General features: G+C 40.5%; 1 protein-coding gene across 8 annotated transcripts in view; it reads right to left on the bottom strand.

The window, feature by feature from the left end:
- Nucleotides 1-19,026, bottom strand: part of LOC121931873 (solute carrier organic anion transporter family member 1C1-like) — a 42,647-nt gene that overhangs the window by 9,797 nt on the left and 13,824 nt on the right. For 6 of the 8 annotated variants that reach the window (XM_042469979.1, XM_042469978.1, XM_042469981.1 and 3 more), the window contains 10 exons: nucleotides 17,474-17,615; nucleotides 17,220-17,352; nucleotides 16,674-16,801; nucleotides 13,436-13,582; nucleotides 11,629-11,727; nucleotides 9,695-9,931; nucleotides 7,864-8,028; nucleotides 5,544-5,739; nucleotides 2,460-2,625; nucleotides 854-1,029 (listed from right to left, as the gene is read on the bottom strand). In XM_042469979.1, coding sequence (XP_042325913.1) covers nucleotides 854-1,029; nucleotides 2,460-2,625; nucleotides 5,544-5,739; nucleotides 7,864-8,028; nucleotides 9,695-9,931; nucleotides 11,629-11,727; nucleotides 13,436-13,582; nucleotides 16,674-16,801; nucleotides 17,220-17,352; nucleotides 17,474-17,615 — 1,589 coding nt within the window. The remainder of the gene's footprint in view (nucleotides 1-853; nucleotides 1,030-2,459; nucleotides 2,626-5,543; nucleotides 5,740-7,863; nucleotides 8,029-9,694; nucleotides 9,932-11,628; nucleotides 11,728-13,435; nucleotides 13,583-16,673; nucleotides 16,802-17,219; nucleotides 17,353-17,473; nucleotides 17,616-19,026) is intronic. The other 2 variants (XM_042469983.1, XM_042469984.1) reach the window with 2 other exon arrangements.

The raw sequence follows: 19,026 nt of genomic DNA, 5'->3' as shown, positions 1-19,026 counted from the left end.
AATAATAATAATAATAATAATAATAATAATAATAATAATAATAATAATAATACACATCTTCACAATACACTAACAGTATTTCTTAGCACCTCTGCTACATAGCTAAGTATACACACTTTATCACACAGGAGAAACTGGGAAAAATCAGGGGTTTAAACAGCAATTATCCCAGGCAAAACATGAATTAACAATTAAGATTTTCAGATGACGTTGTTCTTAAAGAGGTAATAAAGAAGAAATAAACAGCAACAAAATCATTCATGGGGAAATCCCAACAATGATTTGTTGCTGTTTGTTGCCTCTTTAAGAGCAATGTGTGTGAAAATGTTAATTGCGAACTCATGGTTTGTCTGGGATAATCGCTGTCTAAATCTCCGATTCCCTCCCAGTTGTCCCAGTGTGATAAAGTGGTATGCAACGTTATATAATGTGCACTGTGCTAGAAGCTTTTGGCCATACTTATATTTGTCTCACTGGGGGAAAAATCAATTAACTGGAATTTGAAAGTATTAAAAATTAGATGCCTCTCACTTTGGATCTGAATGTTTGGGAATTGACACTGAAATGTCATGCAGATTGATTGTTGTTTTAAAATGGATTATTACTAATCAATTTCTATAAGACAGATAGATATACTTTATCAGAATTTCAGCCCCCAAAATTTAGATTTTTAGCAACACACCACAAATCATGGCAGCAAAATTAAATTCATTTGATAGTAGACATTTCTTTTTATATTGGATAACCACTGAAATGCACTAAAATATTGACAATTAACTGAATTTGCTTTCAGATCTTATTTTCCCCCAATTATAGAGAAGTTGACCTGGATAGGGAATTAAAATGCATTCACCTGAATATGAGCATGTACAATGGTGTTCCTCCCAGGGCTAAAACAAATGATAATACAGACAGCAAAAGTAGAAAATAAGGCAGGTTTTTAGTGCAAGAATCTCTTGAGCATTGGCCCAAAACTGCAGAGAGATTACTGAATCCTGATTCTCCCACACAACTGCAGTTGTGGAATACCTGTAAGAAAGAAGAAGATGTGAATGATTACCAAGTTTACTTGCCTAGAAAACTCCCTTTCCTAATTCAATTAACATGTGACTTTGCATTCCTAATTGCTGTTCACTATAAACAGCAACTTTTAGAAGAGAAACAAAAACTATGGAGGGGATTGGGGATTGAAACTAGTATAGGAAACCAGATAGGAATTGGATTGTTTCATAAGAAGAGTCTTTCTACTAAGTTAGTCCAATGGCCCACTTCGCTGAGCATGGACAGCTCTGACAGCTTTCCAAGGTTTTAGGCACAAGTCTTTCCTACCTCTATCTAGAGATACCTGGTATTATCCAATGATCTCCCACGCAAGTAATAACCAGGTTTGGCTGTGCTTAATTTCCAAATCAGATGCAAGTGGGTGTGTTGAAGGCGATACTGTGGGTATTCCCAGGGTGCTTCCAGACACAATTATGGCACTAACTTTCTACTTAAATTGGCCTGGCAATATAATGTGGTATCTTGGGATTTGGAGTTTAGGGAGGGGTACTTAGAATTCTCAGTCAAAAAGCTCTAGTGCTTCAACAAATGACAAACCTCAGGATTGCATAAAATGTTGCCACAGCAGTAAAATCAAAGTGAAATCATAGTACCACGTGCAGTTTAGTGTGATAGGGCTCCACAGCTATTTTTTTTAAAAATGTAACCATTTCAAGTATGATGTTTCATTACCTCCAACTGTCCTATATTGGCAGGGACAGTTAATCATCTGTCATCCCACTTTTTCAACTGCTTTTAAAATGTCCTATTTTCTCTCTCCTCCTCCCACTTTCCCCTTTATCCTCAGTTTCTTTTCATTGCTGCAAACTGAGATCAAAGGCACAGTTCAATTTTTTTCCAGGGAAGAGGAGAAGTTCTAGACCTTTCTATTCAAACTTCTTGTTTGATTGACAACGACTAGCCCAGGCCTTGGCTATGGCTAATAAGAAAGTTGCAGCTCTTTAAATATAATGGCTCCATTAATGTAAAATAAAAATATAATTTTTTTACTTCTTGTCCAGAAGTCTTTACCTTGTAGGGGACTGAAATGAATGTATTCCAAATTTCAGATGATAAATAATTATTCCCCCTTTTTTGTTTACAAGTAACCAAATGCAAAATGATGTCCATTGTTGGGTTGTTGTTGTTGTCTTCAAGTCATTTCTGATTCATGGTGACCCTAAAATGAAACTTTCATGGGGCTTTCTTTTCAAGTTTTGTTCAGAGGAGGTTTGCTATTGCCTTTCTCTAAGGCTGAGAGAGTGCGATTTGCCCAAGATCACCTAGTGGATTTTCATGGCCGAACAGGGATTTGAACTGTGGTTTCTAGAATCATAGTCTAACGTTCAAACCATTACACCACACTGGTTCTCCCCATTGTAAGATATAAATGTATTAAACTACAGCTCTACATTTACCATATCTTTCCCACGTCCTTCTGAAGCTCTGCAGCCAGCTAAACATGCGCTCATGTATGTAATACCATTGCTTCCACAGACAGGATCCCAGTGATTATCTTCACAGCTGCAGTCTGCATTGCAGACAGGCAATGATTTTACCTGAGCAAAAGATGGTTCTTCAACACTAAAAGGAAAAGAAAACAGGTCTTCAGAAATAAAAGGAAGCAATGGCTCTTAGAAAACCTATATTCTGTTAATAACTATGGTAAGTCAATTTATGAGAGCTATTATCAAGGGTGTAGCTATGGGGTGGGGACAAAATGAAGATATTTCCCCCAATAAAAATTCTTTATGCCAAAGTGGAATTTTCCTTCAGTCTCCAATTTTCTAGCTTTCCAGAAAGTGAGAAACTCATAATTGTTCACAATTTATATTTGTAGTGTTCACATTCCTTTGGTTTTTCACATTCCTACCCCTTTTCTTTGGACACCTAAATTACATTTCTAAATGGTCCACTGAAGTGTAACGTTGTGGTAGAAGTTTGAAGAAACAGAATGAAAAAAATTCATTGGGATGCTTTTAATTGTTTTTAAGATTGCATGCATAGATTTTAATTGATTTCCTTCTGTGAGCCACCTTGGGTCCCACTCTGGGAGAATGACAGCAAATAAAAACAAAAACAAAATATATAGAGGATTCTTCTTTGGAGGGAACACCCTCATTTTGCCTCACCTCACTCACCAGTGGAGCTCTGGTGCCACAACAAACTACACTTCCCAGAATTTCATAGCATTGAGCCATGGCAGTTAAAGTGGTATCAAACCAGATTATTTCTGCCATACAGATGCAAGCTTAGACATAGATCCTACTAGTAGGATGCACTGGCTCCAAAGGATAGGTATATCAATATTTAAGCTAGTTCCATCAATTCATTGAGTCTCTTTCAGTTCAAACAAATAAAAGGATTGAGATTTGATGGGCATGTAATGCTAACTGGGGAGCAATTTAAAACAATCATAGAAGTAGGGGTCAAATGGAATGTCCCAGAAAAGCACATGGCTGCCTGGAATTCTAAACAAGAACAGTTTACATTGCAACATTTTATTTTGTTATTGTGCTATGCCTTCAAGTCATTTTCACTTTATGACAACCTTAAGGTAAACCTCTCATAGGGTTTTACTGGCAAGATTTCCTCAGAAGAGGTTTACCATTGCCTTCCTCTGAGGTTGAGAATATGTGGCCTGTGGCCAAGCAGTGATTTGAGTCTACCAGACTCCTAGTCCAACAGTCAAGCCACTTTATATATAATTATAATAAATTTAATGAATTCATCCATGGAGCTCTGGATGAAATGTCTAAAGCCCTATGTTATTCTCACAACAAGACTGTAAGGTTGGCTGGACTGTAAAAATTAGACTGATAGGGACTGGTCCATAGCCACTTCATGTCCAACAGAGAATATTTGGGTCAGGGAACCCAAATGTTTACAGTTGGCTGAATTTCCCTTTTATTTCCCCTGCCCATATGTTATAGAATGTATGATTTACCTTAAAAATAAAGTAACAACACTGATAAAAAAAAATTATAGACTAAACCAAAAACCAAAATCCAACACTGCACTAATGTTTGACCTCTAATGGGACAAAATTTTCATAGTAGGGCAGTTCAGGGCTTCTGTGTTAGGGATCTGGTAAATTTATTCTCAGGTTTTTAATTATAGATTGTAAAATGGCTATCTCTGGTGAAGAAATTAATTTGATGTTAAGATTCAGAATCTTGGATAGCTCCTAGACTAAAATCAACTGTGGATTAACCACACTCTTGACATAGGCTGTACCTACACTGTAGAAATCATATCATTTGAGACTCCACCCCATGGAATTATGGGATTTGTTATTCTACAAGCTCTGCCAAATAATGTTGGTGCCTCACAAGACTACAAATCCCAGGGTTCTGTAGGGTGGACCCATGGCAGTTGAAGTAGTGTCAAACTGCGTTATTTCTACAGTGTAGATGCATCCTAAGACTAAGAGCCTTAGCGCATGTGAAAAGAAAGCTGAAATGCAGCAGGAGAGTTGTGGCTTTCTACGTATCTCTCCACATGCTGTTCTCTTCCCAAGGGAGGCAGTCATAAAAGCATGCCTTTTGTTGAATGGATTTTTCCCCAGTATGACAATAGGCACACTTTTATGGTTGCCTCTCTCAGGAAGAGAATGGAAGTGCTACGATGGCATGCAAAGAAGCAAAGAAAAAAACACTACTCTCCTGATCCATTTTGGCTTTTTCTCATGTGATAAGGCTCTAACTAAAACAGATTAACCACATTACTGCACAACACTCTTATAGTGCTATAATAATTTTACTGCCTCCTGTTGCATTCTGAGCTTGTAGTTCAGTGAGGCATAAGAGCTCTCTGGCTGAGAATTCTAAATGTCCCTCCTTAAACTGAAAATCCAAGCATGCAACAGGAAGCAGCCAGAGCAGTTAAAAAGGAATAGCAGCACTATAAGAGTGTAGTATCTAGTGTGTCAAAGGTTTCTTTTTAAAATAATGGAGTGAAACTCCAAGCAGCTCACTGCCATGCTGGCTGGGATATTCTGGATGTTGTATTCCAATGGTGCTTATTTGCTCCCATGTCAGTGGGTGGTGCATCCACTTCAAGTTTTATATTATTTTAAAGGAACTGTCACTGGAGAGAACAGTGACAATTAAAGTGAAATCAGACAGCTATAATTGTCTTGTGCAGTGGTTTCCAATTGTTGGTCCTCCAGATAGTTTGAACTTCAGTTTCCAGAATTCTTGACTGTTGGTCAAACTGGCCAGGACTTCTGTGAAATGAAGTCCAAACTACCTGGAGGACTAAAGGTTGGGAAACACTGGGCTAGTGTAAAACAGATCAAAATTCAGCACTTTGGATAGCTCTTGATACACCTGAGCTAAACCCTGGAGAAGATTCAACACATCACTGCCATTACTACCATCTAGCACTATTGCAACCTCAAAAGTAACTTTCCTAAGCTATGAACATCAGAATGTATTTAATTCTCTTAGCAATATGGAGTTCCACCTCTTCCAGCCCAGACAAAAACCAAGACAACAAACCCGGAATAGTTGACAGTCAGGCCGGCCACTTGAAGCACCTGGCAATTAGATGCAAAGTAAAAGAGGTTTAGTAGATAGGATGCCAGAAAGGTGATGCAGGCAAACTTTGCCATTGCTGTGGCATGTAACTTCAACTTCTTGATGAGGAAACCTCCCAGGAACATTCCCACAGTGGTAACAGGTACAAGTATCACACCTGCAAAAGAAATGGGGCATCAACTTATTCTGATGCACAATCCCAGCCTGCTCCCTCTTGCTTAGTTGCAACTAAAACAGACCACTGTAACAGTTCATGAATTCAGGGTTAAACCCTATAGAAGGCAACAAATAATTAAAACCCATTGATTCACAGGATCTAGTCTAGTTGGACAGGATTCAGGTCTTTGTTTCAAAACAATTTTATAATTAATATAATAATATAATATAATATAATACTGTATAATATAATATAATATAATATAATATAATATAATATAATTAAAATGCTTCGATACCACCTCAGCTGCCATGGCCCCATCCTATGGGATCATTCAATTTCTAGTATTATGAATTTCAAATGAAAATGTGTGGTTTCAAATTAGAATTCTCAGCCAGAGAGTACTCACATTTTCTTTTAGAGGAGTTGAAAAAAAAATCTATGTGCCCTACCACCAAAACTATAAATTCCCACGTTCTATAGGATGGAGCCATTGCAAAATGGTATCAATGATGCAGACTGGCTACACTTCAGCAGGGGAACACCAAGTGTAGGAAATGCTTCTTCTGTTAAGGACCACCTTCCTGTGGTCACAATCGGTCTGGGACTATAGGCCAGTGTTGGGTGCACCATCTCTTTTTCTCATCTCCTTTTTGCTGTTCCTCCTCTCTCTGTCTTTTTCCTCTGATGCCTTACTGTCTCTCTCCTATTTTTCTAAATGAGATGACCAAGTTGGCATTATCTTGCAGTTATGACTGGTGTAAAAGAACGTTATGAAACTGGCATTTTGCTGCCTGTTTTCACCACACCAGTTTTTAATGCACACGTGCAAATATAAAGCACACTGTTTGTGATGTGGGACTGCTGCTTCCCTTTTCCTTATTTGTGTTTAAAACCAAAGAAACTCTGTTGAAGAACAATGTTTCTCTGAGCATGTTCAAAATGCTTTTTGCTCATCAATTGCCAGGAGTCGTTCCTCCCCCTCTTTATTCTCAAAGCTGATTTTAAGGACCTGCCTTTCAGCTAATTTTAAAAGCAGTAGCTTGCAGTGCACAAAAATTGTTCCTGTTTGAATAAATCCCTGCTTAGCCTGAGCAAAATCAGCTGACAGGTATTGAGAGGAAAATGAGTTTAGAATTATCCAGGAGCTTTGCTTTGCCTGACAACCTTTGAAACCAGTTCCTCTTTCTAAAATGTCCACTCAGCTCCCATGTAAAGGACCTGCAGGCTTTAATCTTTCTGTGCAAGACTATTTTCTCCCCTTACTAGTCACTAGAGCCTAAATCCTTCCATCTTAGGCCCTTGTCTCCTTTGTCTGATATTTTCAGGTGTATGTTTTCAACTGAATGTGGAAGCTCAATTTAGCTAAGCAATATTAATTGAACCATCAAGAGACCTTTTCTCCATAAACTCTCTGACTAATTTTCTTTCAAAGCTGTCTGAGCATCTTGTTTACCTCACACTTATCCAGTGTGAACTGGTGGCTTTGATTTCAATGAGACAGTGAATCACCTTTGGGTTTAGACTGCATCCACACTGTAGAAATAAAGTAATTTGACACCACTTTAACTTCCATGGTTCAATGCTATGGATTTCTGGGATTTGTAGTTGGGAGAGGGGTCGCCAGAGCTCTCTGACAGGGTAGGCTTGATTTCTCCAGTGTGGCAGCAGCCTTAGTCTGGGCTCTAGGGCATTGTCCAAACTTCAACTCCCAGAATTACATAGCCTTGGGCCAGGGAAGTTAAAGCGATGCCAAACCAGGTTATTTCTCCAGTGTGGAAGCAGCCTAAAGTGCTATAATTATGTAGCATTAAAGAGTCTCAGGAAGGACTATAAAGGCTTCCTGTTTTAGCTTGGGTCTTTTTAAGAAGCCAGAAACTTCTTGGTCAATCTACCACTTTGCCTTACAACTGAACTTATTATTCTGCTCTCATATATGGCTTAGTTTCTACGTCCAGTTCCCATTTTACCAGTTTTCTATAGCTTGGCTCTGCCAGTTGATCATACTCACTGGGATGTCTAATGTAATCCACTGAACAAATAAGTAATCCTTCAGCAATGGCCTAGCTCAATTGGCACAAGCCAACACATCAGAAAACTAATGAAAAACAGATGTTCACATACCAATTAAAAAAATGGCCCTTGAAATAGAAATGTTAAATTGCTGTTCCATAAACTTTGGCTCATATGTTATCATGCCAATCAGAGAATTGAACTGCAAGATATTGAGGAGCAAAAAGACCAGGAAGATGGAGTTCCCAAGTAGCTTCTTCAAAGCAGGGAAAAACTCTGGAATGGAAAAGATATTTCATTCTCTTATGTTAAAGCAGAAGCAGACACATTAGCAGAACAGAGGGTTTTTTTTATTAAAAAAATCCATTCTTGGAAACAAGATTAAGTATTGATTCTGCTTAGCACAGGAACCAATTTACTTTGTTGTAATTTACATTTTTGTTCACACTGACAACTCTGAGATTCTAATTAAGAATGAGGAAGAGAATTATTGGGGGAGGGAAGGATTACATGGAGAACAGTTCTATTCAACAAGTCTTATATTGACTTAAAATCCACCATCGAGTGTTCAGTTTTAACAGCATGATCAAATTCTACAGCCAGATACAAACAAGAAGGTTCCACTATATCGGCACCAGCACAGGTGGCCATCCGACAGGGTTGCTTTAGCTGTGGACATCTTGCACTGGCAAGCAGTTGGACTGGATGATACTGTATTTGCAAATTCTTTCTAATTACAGTTTACCGATTCTGTGGTTGTAATAAATCTATCATTCTATAAATAAGTCAGCAACTGGAAAGAAAGCCTGACATCAAGGGTGTCAACAGAGGCTGAGGACCATACCAGATGAAAGCCAAAAGGGGGGTGAGCACCTGGTGGGGCTGTCACTCAGTGTCTGCCTTACCCCCCTGCTACCCCACCATCTTCATCCAGAGTGTGTCTGCAAAGGTGTGACAGATGCCCCCATTGCAAAGAGTAGCCTCACTCTCCCTTCCTCTCTGGAAGGGCAGAGCTGTCTGCTACCTCACCCACCCACCTGTCCAGTTGCCCAGGTCTTTCCATGAAAAGAGAGGTAGAAAGAGGGACAGAAGCCAGGGCTATTTGCTGGTTCACCTGCCCACCTCCCCACCTGCCCACCTGCCTACCTGTCCAGTCACTCTGGTCTTTCCACAGCTGGCTGGCTGGGTGGACCAGGCAGAAGGAAGGCAGGGACGGGGCTATCAGCTGCCTCACATACCTATATGCCCAGCTGCCCAGGTCCTTATGCTGGCTCACCTGCACACCTGTCCACCTTTCCAGCCACCTAGGTATTTCTGTGGCTGGCCAGGCCAGTGGGTGAGGCAGAGGGAGGGAAGGGGGCAGGGCTCTCTGTTGCTGCTATTACAGCCCCACACCAAGTGACACCAATTCTAGTGATACCACTGCCTGAACCTCAGGCCACGACACCACCCAGGGAACCAGAAGGTGACTTGAGTTACATATCCTCCAACATTTCGAAGAGGAAAGATGTGACATGTGTAGCCAAGCAACATCAGAGTATGGTTAAGATGACAAACATTATTAATGAGGGGGGAAAGACAAAACTGGAGAAGCCCTAGTAGTTTGCTTTTGTCTAAGCCAACTTGGAAGGCCAAGATTCTTCCTCCTCCTCTCATCTCCCCCATGCACCTTGAATTCAGTTTGCAGCAATGAAAGTAAGCTGAGGACATAAAGGGAAAGTGAAAGTAGAGAGGAAACTGGGACATGTTAAAGCAACTGAAAAAGTGGAATGACAGAGGATTAACTGGAATTGTACCTACCAAAGCAGGTCAGTTGGAAGGGACTGTACATGATAAGATGACCAATTACTTGACAGAAATGGATACATTGGGTTCTCTTATAATATAAAGTTCAGTACTGACTTGTAAAAAAGAAGCAGAACAAATCAGGTTCTGTTGTTACCTTTTGCTGCCTCTGAGATCTTCACTTGTGGTCTTGGTTTTGTTGGTTCTGTTTTGCCATCTTTGGTGATTGTGAACACATCACTTGACTTCTTAATGATCTGTCCTTCTTTTGGTAAAGAGTAAGGGAGGAACCAGAAAGGCAAGGAGGCTACAAAGCTGACTCCTCCTCCTATCAGTAATCCAATCCACCAGGCTCCAACCCAACGCATATCCTTGGAATTAATTGTCAAAGTTTCTGGAGAGAAGAACCAATGTTGCATTTTCAGATCATTAAAAGCATTTTCCAAATGCTTTCCTTTATTCCTTCCTTCCAGAGCTGACTTTTCATCTCATTATAATGCTTCAACTGACAAAATATTGGGTAGGGATGTGAAGAATATGGTTACAATCCCACCTCTCCCATGGAAATCACTGGGTTGTTTATTCCATGCAACATTTTTTCACTTACCCAGCTACAAAATGGTTACACTAATTAGGGCTGCATATATTCCCAAATCACATATAGGTATGGAGAAAGTGTATCTTGCAGCAACACATAGCATTTCAGTAATTTAAAATGTCGGTTGGGAATTTAGAAATACAATATAGTCATCTAAAGAAAAGTGCAAGCAAAATTACCCTGGCAATGAAAATGCAGCAAATATGAGATTTTGAAATTTTCAGCGTTTCATTCTCTGGAAATTGAAAGAGTAAATGATAATTTGAGGGGAGGGCAGAATTCTTATTTAAAACCCTACTTTAGCCCCACACAGCTACATCGCTGTGTGTGCCATTCAGATGTTGTTGGATTGCAAATCCCATCATATCACAAAATAGTCAGTAGTTTTTTCCCCTCTTTCATAACATTTTATACACATCTAACAACTTTATATAGTACAAACTTAAAGAAAGTAAAAGTAATAATTGGCAAAACATAGAGAGTGACAGAGAGAGTGAGATTTAAATAGACATCCAAGGTATAAGCTCAGAAATAATTCAGCGGGGGGGGGGATTATATTTTATATTAATATTTGGGTAGAAATGGGCTGTGGCATTTGCCTGCATTCCTTAAAGATAATGTAGAGATGGGGTGAGTGGGGTGAGGCTCAATGGAAAGAGAAAGGATAGGTCCCTAGGGTTGGGTTTTTTTTAATAATTTTAAATTTTAATTAAAAATAATTAATTTTTAAAATAAATATTCTTTTTAAATTTTATTTTAAAACATCACGTCTTAATATCCACATGTAAATACATTTGGGCTGTGTATATGATGCTGTAATTTAAAGGTATAATTTTAATTTTGCTAGTTTATGTCACAGCCATTACATTCAGTGATATACAGGAATTAGGATTTATGAATAACATTAGTACAAAAAACATTACTAAGGATTCTGCATGATGTGGTATGAGAAAAGGTCAATGGTGTGTGTGTGAGAGACACCATGAGTTACTGCACTGAGTGATGCTGTCCCAAGTGATACCACTGCCCTTGGGTCAGAGCAATCCATCACCATAAGAACGGTTTATAATATTTAAGGTTCGTGGGCTTATGAAAAGGGTTCATAAGGAGTGACACAAGAGGCTTACTCAATCTCAGGGCTTGGCCCTGAGTTTCCAATTTTCACAGGTCACCTTTGGAACTCTCCACTAGTGAGGCTGGGATACCTCCTTCCTTGGTCTCCTTCTACCAGCAAGTAAAACTTTCTTATTCCATCACACTTTTAGGAATTGACTGTGATGAGTTTTTAATGGTGTGCTGTGCTAATATATAAATATTTGATATATACTTGATATATAAATATAAACTTGATATATAAATACTGTTTTTCAGCCTCATTGTGGAGCTCACCCATCAGCTCATTTTAAGTAGGAAGTAGAAAAGAGGTTTAGCAGAGGTCAATAGGGGCAACAAGGAGATACAACTGAACATATTTATATATACTTGTTCCTTACCAGGATTTACCATTCCAATGTCTACCCACATGTTGGCACAAAAAGATCCAAGCAGGAAACCAAAGGTTGGTCCAAACAGCCCACATGATCTTACTGTTCCTGTAAAAGATGCCCTGACATCAGCATGGCAGCTTGTTCATAACCCCTTAGAGAATAATATCTCCATGAAATTGGGAAGAAGATCTATCATTTGGTAGAATTGGAGAATATGCAATGATCCAGATTATATAGAGTGATCTGACAATTTTCTAAGAGATCGTACAAAAAAAGAGGTTGGGAAGGAAATAAAAGAGGGGTCTTGCAGAGTAACGGATTTACTTTAACATGAAATTTTATGAGTTACAATACACATAATCTGGTGCCCATTTTGGAGACGCATGCACCTTTGCAGGAACCTGGCTGGACAACGCAGTTGCATGGAGTCAAACTCCTCTCCTAGCCTGAACAAAAAGCTCCAATGCAATCCTATCCAAGTCTGTGTAAAAGTAAAGTCTATAGGGGACATTCACCCAAACAAGTGTACAAGTGTAGCAGGGTTAGGCATCATGTACCTCTCCAGATGTTGTTGGAACTCAAATCCCAGCAGACCAAACCAGTATAATCAATGATGGGGAGTGCTGGGAGCTGAAGTTCAACATAACTGGAAAGTTCAAAGATTTCCTTCTGTGTATGATTGCAATCTTAAACCTTTAGGAAATCTTGGAATAAGAGCCCTGTTGCACTCATAGCTGAAGAGACCAAAGATTCCCATCCTTGGGGCATAGGACTTCAGTCTTAAGTCTCTGGGTAATCTTGGGGTAAGAGCTGCTATTACTGTTTTCTTAGGCTTAGAAAAGAAATGCAACACAGTGTTATTCTGAAACAGGATTTCAGGCAACTTTTCTCCCTTCCACCCCCACCCCAAATGGAAAGGTTCCAGTGGAGGCTGCCATCCTCCCTGCCCATTGAAGAATCCCCTTCAGAAAGATATTGGAGGCTCTTTCACAATCTAATTCCACTTTAACTGGCATAGCAACATCTTATGAAATTCTGAAATGCTATAGGATGGAGCCATGGTAGCTGAAATGGAATCAGAGTGCTATCACTGAGTCGTGACACTGCTCAGATTTCAGCATCTTTCAAGTAATCTACCTGCTAAATCTCTTGCATTTTACCTGTCAGGTGCTTCAAGTAGCCTGACTTTGTCAACTATTCTGGGTTTGTTGTTTTGTTCTTTTGTTTTGTTTGGGGCTTGTTTGTTTGTTTGTTTTTTGTGGACTGTATGGGGTGGGACTACATATTCATAAGAGACTAAGGGCCCAAACAGACAGGCCCAAATAAAGCTGCTTTGGAAGTGTGCTGTTTAAATGATGCATGCATCCTAAGAGGTTGGAAGTTGTGCCTAAGCTGCAGTTAAAGCAGCATCTAAATACCATAACAATGTAGTGTGAAAGAGCCCCACATCTTGCTATAGCAACATTTGAGGTACATCTTAGCTGACAACAGTGTGAGGTGCCAGATATCATAAGAAGCTCATTATCCTGGTGTTAGCAATGATAATTTAAGTTTCTTAAGTGCTATCATATATATTGGAATTTCCGGGAAGGATGTTGCTACCTCATTTTTCTCAAACTATTATTATTAATAATTCTTTATTACAAGTGTTATAAATTGTGTAGCAATAAAGACACATCCAGGCTCTAGGAGGTCCACAACGAAGTGCAGGGAAGTTAATGTCAAGATGTTATGTGGATGAGCTAATCTGGATAATATCAAAGAAAGAACCTAAAAGAGAAATACTAGATATGAGTCACTTCATTTATTTTACCAATATAAAAAGCAGAGTTTTCTTCCGTGGCAAAATCATCAATGTAAGACATTCCCAAGGGCATAATAGGTGCTTCGCCTATTCCACGTAGAAGATTACCAGCCAGCACAAAGACCCAGAAATGAGAACCTTCTCCTTTTTCACATTCTGCAAAAGAAGAAAAAGAAGAAAAGACCCTGGTGAGCACAGCTTGCGGCACATATCCTCTTAGCTGTATCTGTTTATTTTTCTCCAGTCACAGTTAATTCCAGAGACTACATTTTGGACTGCCTCACCATTGGGTTTTCAAAAGCTTCAGGAGTGGTTTATCATTGCTGCCTTCTGTACAGCCCTGGGTCCTTCAGAGCTGGCTATGATGCCACTGCTGTTGTGTCTCAAAGATTTTGTATCCATGATATCCCATACAACTTCCACTCCTAGTAGTATACCTTCCAACTATCCCAGTTTGTCAGGGTCAGTTCTAATTAATTCTCTGCCAGCCCACTTTTTCAGCTGCTTTTAAAAAGTCCCAGTTTCTCTCCCCTCCTTCCACTTCCCCTTCCCCTTTTGTCCTCAGCAAACTGCAAACTGATTCAAAGGGAGAATCAAAACTTGCCCTTCCCAATAGGACAGTCTCTCCTAGCTTGTGTGTTCTTCCTTTGGCCATCTTGGACCTACTCTGATGTTGCTGGACCATATATGTACTGGTTTTCATCTGTAAAATGTTAGAGGGTATGCGGTAGTTGTTTGGCACATTTAGCTCTGGCTCCCCAGCAAACATCTATCAGATGTGGGAAACTCTACACCAGTGCTACCACCAGCATAGCCTCTTTCCTCCCTGGAGCACACAATCTCATCATCATGGAAAGCTAGTGCCAGGGTGAGAAATGCTCAGTGCTAGGAAATCCTGGGATGACACCAAAGTTCTCTGATAGAGAAGGCTAAATGTCTCACAAAACTACATTTCTCAGAATTTCCTAGTATTAATAAATAATAATAAATAAATTTTTTATTTATATACCACCCTTCCTGTGATCAGGGCGGTGTACAACAAATCCAAACAAATACAATACATCAACAATACAAATACAACAAGACCATTAAAATCAATATTAAAATCCCTTCAACCAGCTACCACTGCTGTCAGAGGGGGGGAAGACTAGCTGGAGTTTGTATCGGGGAATGCTAGTCGGAACAGGAAGGTTTTTAATTCCTTCCTGAACTGGGCCAGGGAGGTGGCCGAGCGGAGCTCTATGGGCAGCGTATTCCAGAGGGTCGGGGCGCTGATGGTATATGACCTCCTTGTTGTGGAGGCTAGTCTAGCCCCTGGGACCCTCAGTAGTTGCTGCCCAGATGTTCTGAGGGTGCGAGGCGGAATGTATGGGGAGAGGCGGTCCTCAAGGTATCCTGGGCCCAAGCCATGTAGGGCTTTATAGGTTATAACCAACACCTTGTATTGCGCCCAGAAGCGAATGGGCAGCCAATGCAGATCTTTAAGTACAGGTGTAATATGACTGGCCCTGGAAGTACCAGTGACCAGTCTGGCTGCCATATTCTGTACCATCAGTAGCTTCCGGGTGTGGTACAAGGGTTGCCCCATGTAGAGCGCATTGCAGAAGTCCAATCTAGAGGTTACCAGAGCATGTACTACCGTTTCAAGGTCCCTCTGGGCCAGGTATGGGCGCAGCTGGCGAATAAGCCGAAGCTGATAACAGGTGCTCCTGACCGTCGCATCCACCTGAGCTGTAAGGTGAAGCGACGAATCAAGAAGCACCCCCAGACTGCGCACAGAGTCCTTCACAGGAAGCGTGATCCCGTTCAGGACAGGTGGAACCACCGCCATTCCTGGACCAGGGGAACCTATCACAAGTACCTCCGTTTTCTCTGGATTCAGACTGAGTCGGTTTTCCCTCATCCAGCCCATTACCGACTCTAGACAGGCCACGAGAGGAGAGACGCCATCCTCAGTCACTGCATCAGTCGGAGACATAGAGAAGACTATTTGGGTGTCATCAGCATACTGATAACCCCGCGCCCCATGTCTCCGGATGATCTCTCCCAGCGGTTTCATGTAAATGTTAAAAAGCATGGGAGACAGAATGGCTCCTTGAGGGACCCCAGATGTAAGGGCCCTCTTATCGGAGCACACGTCTCCCAGCTGCACCATCTGGAACCTCCCAGAGAGGTAGGACCGGAACCACTGGAGCGCAGTGCCCCCGATTCCCACCTCTGCCAGGCGCTCCAGAAGGATACCATGGTCTATGGTATCGAAAGCCGCTGAGATGTCCAAGAGCACCAACAGGGACATGCTTCCCCTGTCGATGCCCAGATGGAGATCATCGACCAAACCCCGTAACCCGTCCGGAAGCCAGTTTGAAATGGGTCCAGATAATCCGTTTCATCCAAGATCGATTGAAGCTGGATTGCAACCGCCCTCTCGATCACCTTCCCCAAAAATGGCAGCAGCGAGACTGGCCGATAATTACTATGCATCAGGGGGTCGAGGGAGGGCTTTTTTAACAGCGGTTTTATAGTGGCCAATTTCAAGCTGGATGGAAATTGCCCATCCCTCAGAGATGTATTAATAATCCAGTGTAACATCGAAGTTACCACTGGTCCCCCCTGGGCCGCTAGCCATGAGGGACAGGGATCGAGAGAGCAGGTTGTCTTCCGAACGCTTCCAGTATTAAGCCAGGACAGTTAAAGCATTCTCAAACTGGATTATTTCTGCTATGTGTTTTGAACCTTTATTAACTGAGGTATACCTGTAGTGACCTAGATAAGAGGACTGCCATGAGATCAAATGAACTGGTCAGGCTGGAAACTCCCAGTAATTATTGTTTCAAAAACAAGGGTTTAGAGGTGAGTAAGTGACCTACCCAAAGGCTGGGACAGATTACAGATCTAGATAATCTAATTAAATCTGGCTGCTCATTGCACAGGCACAAAATAGAACCATGCTAAGTGAATGGCACATGGTTCACTGAGCCTGTGAAGTTAAGTTTCTGTTTGCAAAGGGAATTTGTAGCATCTTTGAGACTAACTAAAGAAAGAAGTTAGTAGCATGAGCTTTCATAGACTTGAGTCTACAAAATCTATGAAGTAGGCTCAAGTCTACAAAAGCTCATGCTCCCAACTTCTTTCTTTCAGTTAATCTTAAAGGTGTTGCAAGATCTCTTTCCATACTGATTTTCCAGACTAACACAGGTATGTCTTTGAATTCTACTACCATTAAATTTCCAGAGGGAGTTTTGCTTACCAAGAGCAGCTGAATTTCCTGATTTTCCCTTGTCATCTGTAGCATAGTGAAGAGGAGATGCTGGTGAGCAGGCTGAAACACTTGCAGAAGAATTGGCCGTTGAAATGGCAATGCTTTTGTAATTATAACTTCAAAACAAAGATAACGATGTGAGGTTGAAAGGTGGAAGACAATAAAGATAATTGTTATTAATTCTTAGTGTGTGTGTGTGTGTATATATATAATCAAGATGAAACAATATCCATCTGGAACAATGCTCCATTGTATTGCTGCTCCCAGAAATGGTGTGAAACAAATGTTCATAGAAATTTGGACCCACAGAGGCCCAGTATTGATCAAGTCAGTAGGAAATTCTTTGATAATTTAGTGAGTTCAGTGTTGTGTTAGTGTCCTTGAGACCACTTCTCAGCGTTTCCCATATACATCAGTGGCTGCTATTCATTTCTATGCATCGTCTTTGTTACTAAATGCTACTGGTATCAGGTTACATGTTATATAACAAAGATTTGGGGACAAAGAAACAATGGCTAGACCCTATATACATACCGACCCATTATGAAATGAGGTATCACTGACAGAAATGCTCCAATGGACATGATGAAGCACCCAACAGCAATGACCTTTGGACGATGAACCTTTGGTCCAAGGTAGCTCACCAGCACCAATACAAATAGGTTTCCTGCAAAGCAAGAAAAAATGTGAAGCAGCAGTGAGGAAACTCTTTCAAAAAGGTTCCCATTCCATTCCAAAACTGAGGTAGATTACTTCCTAGGTTACAAAAGGGAATGGAATAGGTGTACCTATCTCAAAGCTTCCATCAATCAGACCAGTCACAGATGATGAGATTTCAAATCTCCTTTCGATCTGAGTCATCATACTCTTCATGTAGCTTCCCGAAAAACCTTTGGCAAAATAGGAAAATGCCAGTGATACAAGAAAGATCTGTGGTGTAAACAAAAACATGAATGTAAGAAATGGAGCTGTCACTAAGGAACTGAAGGGCTATCCAGTCTGACTTGAAAGGCCGGCCTGTGGGTGGAGTCAGGGCGCAGTGTCCTGATGATGCAGGCCCTAACTCTGCCACCAGGGAGCCATGATGGCAAGTGCCACTGCAAACAGCATGCGCCATCATGATGCACCTCCAGTGCTGAATCCACATGATGCAGAACCAAAGGGGCACCATAGTAGGAAAGATTAGATAGGAATAATCTACTGGAAATTACTGGATAAAATATGGAAAGAATCATAGAATCATAGAGTTGGAAGAGACCACAAGGGCCATCCAGTCCAACCCCATGCCATGCAGGAAATCCAAATCAAAGTATCCCCGACAGATGGCCATCCAGCCTCTGTTTAAAGACTTCCAAGGAAGGAGGTTCCACTACACTCCGAGGGAGTGTGTTCCACTGTCCCCTTACTGTCAGGAAGTTCTTCCTAATGTTGGGGTGGAATCTCTTTTCCTGTAGCTTGCATCCTTTGCTCCAGGGTCCTAGTCTCTGGAGCAGCAGAAAACAAGCTTGCTCCCTCCTCAATATGACATCCCTTCAAATATTTAAAGAGAAACAGGAGAAGACTTTTAAGGTTGTAGTAAGAAAGACAGATAAGAAAGGAACAAATAAAAGGTTGCAAGAGGTAATATAAAATGTTCTAATAAAGAATTTATAGAAATGAAGTGTAGTAGCAAAGAGATTGGATAGAAACTTATGGGGAAGACATATTTTAGTACAAAGGATAGAATAAATCAGAAGTGAGAAAGTTGAATGAATGGTATTTTTGTGAGATTTTTTTTGTTTTTTCTTTGTATGCTTTTCTTTTTTCCTTTTTTATGTAGAAACATAAGTAGATGATAGAATTAAGGGTAGGAGTAAAGAAGAGGATTTAAAAAGAAAATGAGAGGAGTTTGAATGGTGTGGAAATGGATGGCAGAGTAAGTAGTAGAGGGTAAGAGTTGGTTGGGTAGTATTTAAGAAAAAGATAGAAACTGGTGGAAATAGGTAGGAGATCATGGAAGAAAATGGAAAAGATGATGTAGAAAGGTAGGAAGTGTAGAAGAAGGAAGAAGAATAGGAAAATAGAAGAAGAAGGAAGGAAGTTGGTTAGAAGAAAGGGTATTTGGAAGAAGCAAGTTATAATTAAGTGGTGTTTTTTATTGTGTATGTATGTATGTAGGTTTTGTTTTGTTTTGTTTTTTTTCTGATACTGTGATATGTAATTTGTCTATTTTTTGTTATATCTTATTTGAGTAATAAAATTTATTAAAAAATTAAAATTAAGAAAAATCAAAACACAAAGGGGTACGATACAGCCGTGTGTGCTGCAGCTATGGTGCCCTCTGGAGGGCGCAAAAAGGAGC

Source organism: Sceloporus undulatus, chromosome 5, assembly GCF_019175285.1.
Source record: "Sceloporus undulatus isolate JIND9_A2432 ecotype Alabama chromosome 5, SceUnd_v1.1, whole genome shotgun sequence".
NCBI lineage: Eukaryota > Metazoa > Chordata > Lepidosauria > Squamata > Phrynosomatidae > Sceloporus > Sceloporus undulatus.
Note: the sequence above shows the minus strand (reverse complement) of the source record. Positions and strands in the feature narration are given on the sequence as shown.